The 11,018-nt window shown below is 42.7% G+C and overlaps 1 protein-coding gene across 1 annotated transcript; it reads right to left on the bottom strand.

The window, feature by feature from the left end:
* Window positions 1–44: 44 nt before the first annotated feature.
* On the bottom strand, window positions 45–10,744 carry leng8 (leukocyte receptor cluster (LRC) member 8). The gene is given in 16 exon segments (XM_034197226.1): window positions 45–4,053; window positions 4,140–4,347; window positions 4,599–4,728; window positions 4,821–4,889; window positions 5,001–5,102; window positions 5,903–6,197; window positions 6,502–6,660; window positions 6,752–7,000; window positions 7,240–7,410; window positions 7,492–7,663; window positions 8,031–8,382; window positions 8,384–8,494; window positions 8,692–8,769; window positions 8,904–9,071; window positions 9,529–9,664; window positions 10,379–10,744. Coding segments are annotated over 16 exon segments (2,604 nt in total). The 5' UTR covers window positions 10,420–10,744; the 3' UTR covers window positions 45–3,890.
* Window positions 10,745–11,018: the final 274 nt, after the last annotated feature.

The following is an 11,018-nucleotide window of genomic DNA, read 5'->3' as shown; positions in this document are numbered from 1 at the left end:
CTAAATGAATGCATTACATGTTTAAAAAAAACAATTACACCTGATGTCATTTATTCTTGAAGTTTATTTAAATTTTTCAAAAATATATATACACAAGATTTACAAAATGGCAGTTCAAGTTGGATCTGTAAATGGAGAGGCGTTGCAGAGAAACCTTCAGATTCAGTTGTTAGTGAGCCGCAACATAAACTATCAAAGCATTGCAGACGCAATACAATACTTACTAGTGAGAGTGTGACTAAATGCTCATGGCAAACGGTCACAAGCATAACCAGCATAAAAGGAACAGATAAGAATGAGAAGAGAACAATACTGGTTAGAGATCTGTAGCAGAGGAGAGGACAGCATGCAGGGAGAGGAGTTAAGAGAAAGTGAGAACAGAGAAGAGACTAGTTCAGAGGGAATGGCCGGAGATGAACACAGCAGAGGTGAGGGACATGGGAAGTGCTTCCAGTAAATATCAAGGAAGGAGTTACAAAGACTGATGGGAGGTATACAGTAACATGGGAGCAAAACATACTGAAAACATGGCTCAGGCAACTGTGAGGAAAAACAAACAAAACATCCAAAATGAAAATGTGTATTGTTAGTTCCTGGGTGGAATTTTCTACAAAAAAAGGCAAAATAAACAAAGTAAACATCCTGGACTGTATCAATGCTGAAAACCTGAGAGGTGCACACATCAACCATATTTAAAGAAATGTTAAGTTCACACAAACTCAATGCAACAAACAACTGTCGTTCAGCTCATTCACATGAGCAGAAACCAAAGTCTTTTTTTGGGAGGACGTGCCACTTGTCCCATGAAGCTTTGCCTGAATAACGACTGCATACTGAGAGAAATGTTACCAACTGTCGGGGAATTTCATGAGTGATATGTTCGGAATGTCCAGACACATTTTTTTTTGAGGCATTTAAAAATGACTGCAAATCTATAACTGGGCAAACATTATCCAAAAGAATTTGCGATTAATAATAAATAGGAATTTAAAAAAACTAATTTACCAGCAAACACATGTAGGCGAAATATTCAAAATGTATCTGGACAAACAGTAAAAAGGGGGCTTTGTAAATCCTCAGGCATTGTTTTCTGTAACATGTATGATGTTGCACAGAAAAACATTTTCAATATTTGGGTTAGCAGCAAATCACATTAGCAGCAGCATCAACATTTTCCACATTTCATCATCAGGCTCCATGTGTTTCATCAGCTGTGACGCTTCAACTTGAGCGGGTCAAACCAAGACTGGGATGCTCACTCTCTCCGGCTGACGTCACTATCCTCTCTCCATGAGCTCCTGCTGCGAGCTGAAGGAGGAGAGGGGCTGGTGGTGTGGGGGGAGTTTAGGGGGTGGGGGGGCAGTGAAGAGGACAGGGGATCAGGTAAATGAAGGAGAAAGAAAGAAAACATGTTGAGATTGTTGTCATTACAAATTGTTTGCTGAAATGGTCAACAGTGAAGTTTGACAGACAAACAATGGTCCAGTGTTTACAAGAACATTTTGTCAACCTGATGGAAATTGGTTGAAGACTTCAACATTTTGTGTTCATCACTGAGAAGATATCAGCTTTGCATGGAACTACCTGCCAAGCTTTACTGCCACCAAAAGGCCAGTGAGACAATAGAGGCAACAGGCGTTTTGCCTGAATAAAATAGGACCATTTTGACATTGGAACTGGTCATGTCACTCAAAACTGAGTATCAAATATTGCCACAATGCCTGTTTGAATGTTTTCCGGCTGTACTGGGGACATCCTGACAACGTCACCCAGATCTATCTGCATTTTAGTTTACATATTTACATATGGTCAAAGAAGAGTTCTGCAAAACCCAGAAGAAAACAAAAGAGAATCACACTTACCCGTGTGAGGGGAAAAAAACGACACTATGCACTAGTTGGAAATAAATCACAGCAATATCATACAATATTTACAAAAATAAACTGTTGACAAATACACATTTACCAAGCCTGCATCCACTCAGGTTCTGCTTAGTTACCCCTCAGTCTGAAATGGCTTAATATTTCTACAGCAGCAATTAATACTGTTCAAATAAACAAAACTCAAATCGACCCGTTTATTTTATTCAAATTTGTACACTATCATTATCTATGAGTCCTTAAATGATAGGATATGGTGGAAAACAAACCAAATGAACATGGAGTTAATGTGTTGTTGGTATAGGTGTACATTTACTGAACAATTTGGAACTGTCTAATACCTCATTTGTAATACCAATTATCACCTAAAATAGTGTGCTCCCCCACCAATAGTATTTTAGGTCCTGGACAGCACAAGCCTCAAGACTAATGATCACAATCACATCAGAAATACTTCAAGAAAGTCCTGTCCTGTACCGAGGGTAAACAGTCTTTTATTTATCTTTTTAATTATTAATTACTTGTCAACTGGGAAAATGGACATAAAGCATCTCGACTCAATTCGCATGTCCTTTGTTGATAAAAGAGTTTACATCTGATGTAGACAGTAATTTAATACTCAACCATATGACCTTCAGATAGCACAGGTCAATGTGCAGTAAACACGTCGGGTCTAACTGGTGCCATTCTGGCATTTTAGGGTTTAGTCAAATTGTATCACTTAATTCAACATTAAACTGCTTATTATAAAAATCTGCTTTGCTGCTCCATAATTCTTTTACTGGGCCATGACTGCCAAAACAACGGACGGAAGAAATTCAACACAGAAGAAAAGTGAGGCAGCATCTCAGCCGTGCCGTCCTCCTCCTCCTCCCAGAGTCCCTTTAGCTTACCAGCCGTGCACACAGATCATACAAACCGCTCGTAGTTTTTGGAAGAGGCAGCCGGTTCTCGCTGAAGCTCACCCCGCAGAATTCCCTTTTGGCTGTATTTAAAAGATGGCAGCTTTTCTGTTGATTAACAGCTGGTGAGGTTAAGAAGGCCAACAGGTCAGAGGGGCTTCATCACTTTTCTGATGGCCGGGGTCTGCTGGATTCCAGGTGCTGAAAGGACGTCCGCTGGAGGAGGATGAAGGCAGACTCCCTCTCTGCCTCTGGCTGCTTTCATTCTGGAGATGGAGCTCAGCTTGGAGGGTACGGAGGAGGATACCACCCTGATGAAGAACACTTGCCTGATCCCTTGATCATACACAAAGTCAATGCTCATCACGTTCAGACTTTCTCCCAAAAGCTGGCCAACTATTTCTTGACCGGGATCATTGAATTAATAGAACTTAATTCAAATCAGGAACAAGACTTAAGTTCATTGCTCTCACTGGCCTTTTGATCAGGACGAGGAACAGGATGCACGGCCATCGGATACCTTTGGGGCAACTGGTGCAGGACATACAAACCACCTCATCTTCCTGCAGACACACGGCCGGCGCCTTCTCTCAGGCGTTTTATCAGTCTTTAGGAGGAATGTGAAAGGGTGATCTGAATCTGTGGACTTCTATTCAAACAGGAGCGAGCTGGATGAAGGACTGCCAGCTGTTTGTATTTCCCTTTTGGTTTACAAGGCTTGAATCTTCAGGTCTTGAAGCTGTTGACTTGAGGAAGGAAAACACATAACAGAACACTGTTAGCTTTGACATCTGAGGGTCGCTAGGGAACAGGAATCATGGGGGGGGGGGCCCTCACTGAGTTGTTCTATTGACTTTTGACTCCCTTTGCCGACACTACACTACCCCAGATCTAAACTCCTCACCCCTAATGTAAAGCAGTTCCTATCCAACGGCATCTGTAATCTGAATCTAAGAGTATTCATGAATCTTTCTATGTGGGTCTTCTGTAGTTTGCCAACTCTATCTGAAAAGGCTGATGTGTCTCAAGTGCAGTGCATTGTATATGTGAAGCTCCATTATGGTCCCCTAACTTCTCCCTTTATGGTGTTCCCCCCCACCCCACCCCCTCAGGAGGCAGCCAAAGCGGCTGAGCTGGTTTTGCAGTCTATCTTTTCAGGGTCACCGGGGTAGAAAGTGACACCATGCGCAGTGAGAAAGGTCACACAGGAGTCTAAACAAGAGAAGCCCAGATTGGAGTGCACATACTCCACGAGCAAGTCGGGCCTGAACCTGCGGACAGAGGAAACAGAGAAATCAGGAACTCATCATTCATGGAACTAAAATGTGAAAACAACTCTTTCTGGGCCTTCACTTACGTTTTTACCATAGCCCGAAGTGCAATCATTCTCTCCCTCTCAACAAACTTGTCAATGAGGTATGAAGCCATGCGCGGGGCTTCTTTGTACAGCTTAAAGAAACGGTGATAGTTTCCTAATGCCCAGGCAGCGCGGAGTGCAAGAGCATGAGCCACACACACATCTGCCCGCAGGGCCGGGGTCAGGTACACCAACTCAGTGGTCAGATCTGGAGGGGGCAATGATTGGCCAACATTTAAATATGAAGGGAAGAGATAAGAATGTATGTATGCTGTTTATAACATGTGAACATGAACAGTGACTTCACATGCACAAAATGTTTATGACCTTCTACTGAAAATATTCATGCTTGGCTGTACACATGGTCTTGGAACAATATTATTTCACTACTGTTGGATAAATGTCATATCATTTGGGATATTGCCATATTCTGATTTAACGCCATCAGTGTGAGCGTACCTCCAGAGTTTTTGGTGAAGATGTAATACAGAAATCTATATGCTGTAAACTCTCCAATGTTCTCCGACGGGTTGTCCTTATACAGGGCCTTCAGCTGGGTCTGGCACTGGTTGAACTCTTCATGGTCTCCCTGGAGACAATTAACATTCGGTCATTATTATATAATGTACTGTTATCAATTTTTAACTACCGCAAAACGTATAGAAAATAAAACGGACTGACCTTTTCCAGAGCAATGCGTGCATGACACTCGTACACTTCCACTGTGAATTCAGTACGAACTCCTTGGACCTGTTGGGGAAAATAAAAACTCATTTAGATAACCATGATAAAAAACACAGAGGTTAACATTGTACAAATACTAAGACAGGGGTAGAAATGAAAGACTTGCTGCAAACTGACCGTGAGGTCCTGTCGTATGGACTTCATCTGTTCACAGGCATACGTGTACTCCTGGTGGGTTTTCCAGTGGAGTTTCACAGCCAGCAGAGATCTCCTCAGGACCTGGATACAAACAAGTTCAGAAACAGGTAAGGTGTGGATCGTGATCTTTGGTGGTGTAGATGGAGACATAAATATACTATATAGTATAAAAGCTTCATCATGTCATCTAGATCTTCACCCTTTTTGATGCATTGTAAAACAGGGTATATGCAGGAATCCTGAAGTCAAATGTAATCCCTTTTAAGACCCTTTCCATACATTTTAAGACCTCGTCGCCACTTTGAGTTTTACATTGGCGACACTTTTCTCACATTTACTATATACAGTATCGATTGTCCTTCCTCCTTCTCTTCCAACCCTTTGGACGCAAACTTGCATTTCTCCATAACGATGTTTAACAACCGGTGTAAACGGACCTTCACGCGCTATCAAGCAGTGAGCGTGCGATGTCCTGTTCAGATGACGTCAAATCCACCGGGATGCCATAAATAAACTACACAGAATCACACTACACACCTGATGATTACATTCAGGCAGACTGTAGAATGCAACCTCTTTGGACAATTTATATACTTATTGAAAACAAGCTACAAAATGTAATACCTTGAAAGATGCCCTTTAATACTTTTTAATAATAGCCTTAATTTTCGCTAAATTGATTGATCAACTTTTAATACTTTTTAAGACCCCGCGGACCCCCTGTAAATGGTGAAAAGTATTCTGAAAAACGTTCAACCCATTTATCAGTATCCTAGACAACTGTCTAGAGAGCCAGATCTCAGACATGCCAAACATCATCTGAGGACTGTATAACTGACACAGGAATACATAAAAACTACTCCCACAAGAGTTTCACTTACATGCACAGGGCGCACAGTAGAGGGGTCGGGGGCACAGGTGAGCCTCAGGTAGGGCTTGGTGACGTCCTGGCATGTCCCCACGATGGGGACGTCCTCCCAGCTGAGGCTCTCCTGGGTTCCGTCCGGTTGGTCGAAAGAGTTGATGGAGAGAACCAGAGGCTCTGAGCGCAGCTGCTTATGGAAGCGGGCTGCTCGGCTCTGCTTCTTGGCTTCTCGCAGTGGGTCATGGAAATCCACACCGGCATTGCCCCCTTTCCTCTTCTTTCCAACCGCTGCATTGGAGTCTTCCATATTTCTAGAAAAGTAATTATTATTATTATTATTTCCTCTGCTATGGAGTCAAGAAGTCCTACACCCTCTTTGAGGACAGAGACCAATGAGAACAGTAAGAGCCTTTTCCCCCATTAACTGGGGGGTTTCTTTGGGAGTGTTTCCTTGTCTGATGAGAGGGTCTAAGGACAGAGGGTGTCGTATTCATATTCTGTATAAACTGTGAAGCCCCCTGAGACAAATGTACATTGTGATATTGGGCTCCATGAGTAAACTTTGATCGATTGTTAAATGGTTCCATTTTTGTAATTATATATTTATTTACATACCGGCGTCCTCTATTTGCTTTTCCTCCTCTTCCACGTCCTCTCTCTCCTCCTCCACGTCCCCTTTCCCTGTCATTACCTCGACCACGTCCACCTCTTCGTCGTGACAACTGGGGTCGGAGGTCACTGGAGATGCTGCTGTCTGACTGCGAGCCAGAGTCACTGGGAGGAGGACGGAGACACAAGATTCAAAATGAAGAAATACACAGGCCTACAATAACCAAAGACGATCACGGGGGAAATGTTGTCTTACCTGCGTCTGTGCCTTTGGGTGCTGCGGTCCCTGTGTCGGTCATGGGAGGGGGATGGGGAGCGAGAGGACGAATGAGAGGAACTAGAAGATGGACTCCTCTGAGAAAAGATATTCCTGTAGTGGCCCAATCGGTGTGCACCACCCCTGCCTCTTGGAGATGCAGCCAGTGTACTTCCGCCACGGCTAACTGAGCCATCAGCTGTCCTCTGGGATGCAAGAGTCTCCCAACGAGAGGGCTTGGCCTTTAGTCTGCAATAAGAACAAAAACAAAGACCCAAAGTCAGTTCAAAAGTATTCAGAACAAAGAAATGCATCAAACCATTGCAGGGGAACTAATTTAATATAAAGCCAAATTAACTGAAACCAAATCAAAATACAGTTACGTTTTATGTCTGATTTTATCTGGAAAACTAATGTCAAGTACATTTTGAAGCTGAGATAAATAAAATAAATAAACCGGTCAAACATAAATCCACTACTAAACTCACTCTGGCAATGGCTCATGGGTCCAGTCGATGGTGTAAGCAGAGCCGTCCTTCAGCCGATCCTGCAGAACCTCCTTCAACACCTTCTCTGTACGATCTTTGTCTTCCTCTGACTCACAGGCTGTAAAGCAGCGCTGCACATATTCCTTCATGGCTTGGGGCCAGTCCTGGGGTCTGGAGAGAAAAACATCTTGAGTCAACATATTCTAAACTGATTCAGTCTTTTTTAATCTATTGGGACAGACCAGTTCGTACCGCATCTGAGCACCGCCAGGTGGGGAACTGGCAGAAGCCAGGGAGGAAGGAGTAGGATTTAATCCTGAGGGCTGCTCGTCTGGAGAGAAAGTCTGATTGGAAATTGGAGAACACTGAACCTGATAAGGCCTCTTGTGAATATTGAACTTCATAGCAGCTGCACCAGGTGCCTCTGTGAGAAACAACAGAAACGGGAAATTAGTTAGAAGTGTCATGGTGTGTCTGGACTAACATCTTTAACTAACTAAATAACCACTGGGGAAATTGTGGAACCTGAACTGAGATACAGAATAATTAAACTTTGTTTATATAGTATAAAAAGTCTGGATGTTTGGATTCGGAATGTAGAACTACACAATCGGTCCCAGATTCACCTTTAAACTTTACAGCCCATCTAATACTAAACACCTTTGAATTGTGTTTCCGTATTGTCAAAGATATTTTTCAGATATAATTGAAAAAAGCCTGTAATTACAGCAATATATGTGTAAACTGCATCAGAGAATAACAGTTAAGTAATGCAGATGAGCAAATCTTACGTTTCATGCGGTGCCACAGCTGCTGTCCTTGATTTTGGTTTTTGTTTTTGTTGGCCTCTCCTCTGCCAAGCCCTGGTGCATACTGGCCTGGCTGCTGTTGTTGTTGTTGTTGTTGTTGTTGTTGTTGTTGTTGTTGTTGCTGCTGCTTGTTATTCTGCGGGGGCTGATAAGAGTTCTGGGCCTGGAAACCCTGTCCATAGTTGGGCCTACCCTGGGAATGATTATAAACTTGCATTTGGTTGGAGTCACCAGGTGGGTATTGCATGGAGTTATTGCCACCATAAGCATTTTGTGATGGAGGAGTGGGGTACTGGGAGTTGGATTGTGGCGGTATAGATGTGGGGGGGGGGGGGAAGTGGTTTGTCGGAGGTGGTAGGGCTCTGGGGGGGTTGGGTAGTGGAAGGGGGAGGAGGTTGAGCTGGGTAGCCGGGGGACTGGTCTTCCATTCCAGGCACTGGAGGAGGCTTTGAAAAGAAAAACAGAAAAAGCTATTTCAGCAACTATTTGAAAAGTAAGAATGTAGTAGAAGCTACAAAAAAGATTGGGGCCTTACACCCCAAGTCAATTTCACCAAATGTTCAAACTGTTATTACCAAATAAGGGCCATAATAATACATGTGACGTTATTAGGGGATCTGTGAAGAACTTCTAATTCCAATACCTGTCCATTAGGGGTGGGAGCCCCTGGGTAAGGCCCTGGGGGTGTACCATACTGATTTGGTGGATATGCAGCTCCATACTAAAAAATACAGAGAACCCCATTTTAGGAGATATGAGCCTTGTAGCAAACATTGTTTAATGCAGTAAATGAATTTGTATTAAATATTATTATTGTAAAATATTGATAGGAAACAAATCATGATTTGTACTTACTGGAGCCACGGGGTAGTAGTAATTATAGGGGTATGTGTATCCAGGATAATGCTGCTGAGTTTGCTGGTACCATGGATAGTACTGCTGCTGCTGCTGCTGCTGCTGAGGTGGCTGCTGCGGTGTCTGAACGGCAGCTGAGTCAGTCACTGCTGGCTGAAATTGACCGGTCTGAAATTACACACATACATAAATAGAATTGTCATTTTAATCCAGTACAAAAATCAAGGATCCGTTTAAATCACATACCAAAAATGACTCCTACTGATTATAATGCAACATTAAGTTTGTAGTGTGTTACAACTGCATCAAATTAACTTTTGGTTCCAAGATATATGCCTGGATGTAAACCACACTAGCAACCATTCCTGAATATGAGACGCAACGATTACTGGACAAACTTGCACTCCAAAAAATGCATGATGATGGTTTAATGTAGTCAGGACATGCAAATGCAGTCACTGCAAATGAGCAGGCAAAATGGTGCTGGACCTTATTTTCTTTTTTGATATCTAGATGTTTTGTGTCGATATTTCTATTTTTAGATCTCGGGTTGTCAGCAGATCAACTAACATGCATTACAATGCCAACTCAAATAACAGATAGAGACACAGAGCTAAAAGCACACCTCTGCTGTGGCTGTCCGGTTGGCTTGTGCATTCTTAGCAGCGCTCTGACTCTTGTTAATGGACGCTAGTGCTTGTCTTGCCTTCTCCCATTCTGGGTTTTCGTGAACCTGGCCATCTCGGGCACCTCCAAAGGACCTGCCATCAACAGAAGAACAATTGTGTTTAAGGAATACAAAAGTTTTGATATGATCAGTTTACAAGTATTGAGGCTAGGTATCACAACAGTGATAATCTAATAATAACACAACTAACATGATATTAAAACAAATGTACAACGTGTTAACTGAACAGGTTTGGTGTATCGCGTTCTGTTTTGCTTTATACAGGCGTAGCTTGTACGACAGCTAACAGTTAACAACTGTATGTTCAAACTGTTACTTTCACTGTGACCCACTTGGCAGTTGACGGAACGTTCTATTGCATCTACTGTTAACCGTTGCCTAATCACCCTACCAACAGCTCTCCATGTTACTGTTAGCCTGTGAACGGGAAGCCATTACTGTTCAAACATGAAGCGTTAAGATACGTTGACATTAAAGATTGCTACGCCAAACCCTATCGTTCATAACGAAATAATAATTAAGTACAGTCTGAACAATAAAAATGTCCACGTTAAAAAGCAAACGGGTTAGCTTTCGGTAAACAAAACCTATGGCCTGTTGTAGCTAGGTATGCTATCTTTAGTCAACACCCTCAGATGAGCAAAGGTTATTTTTAGGTATAGTGAGATTATAGAAGGCTATGTCTACCATATCATACCATGTATTAGCCTTATAGATTTGAACTACATTATATTTATGTAATCCGACATTTGTTGTGAGTTTCCTATTGCTAGAAAGGGCGACCTACCAGTTTGTTGTAGGGGCTGTTTGTTTCGTGTTGGCCGCCATTTCAGCAGTCTCTAGTTAGCTTTGGAAAGCTAACGCTTGGACCGTTGGTCGCTAGCTAAGCTAAGTGTCTAACGCCGTTAGCTTTCCTGCTAAGGCAACACGTAAACAAGAGGACACGACGATACAAGAACAGCAGTCAGCCGACTGCTTCTAATGTCAAGATATCCTAACAAGTCAAACTGTAATTTGGTTTATTTAACGGCGCAAACAAACATATGTAGTGGATAAACGCATATTTGCTTCCTTTTTCGTCGATGACCAACTTCGTCTGACAAGCTGGAGAGATACAAAATGGTAGATAAGTCAACTGACGGTGTTCGGTAAGGTGCTTTGGTGCCCAGAGTAAATTCTCTCAGGAAAAGCCTCCTCTCTTGTTACTCAACCTCATTTACCGCCCCCTACAGGCTCCACCAATCACATTTCAATCCTTAGGTTTAGGTTAGAGACGCAGTCATCGACTAGTCACGAGCCTGTCAATCATAGCACATGGGATTGTATGTCAATGCCTGACAGGCACAACACAGGAAATAACTCCCTAAGGTTATTCACTTTGGAAGCGTTACGGAAATGCACTTTATTCTAGTCATAAATTAGCAGAT

This window comes from Gymnodraco acuticeps, unplaced genomic scaffold (genome assembly GCF_902827175.1).
Source record: "Gymnodraco acuticeps unplaced genomic scaffold, fGymAcu1.1, whole genome shotgun sequence".
Taxonomy (NCBI): Eukaryota; Metazoa; Chordata; class Actinopteri; order Perciformes; family Bathydraconidae; genus Gymnodraco; species Gymnodraco acuticeps.
This window is presented reverse-complemented; position numbering and strand designations above follow the sequence as displayed.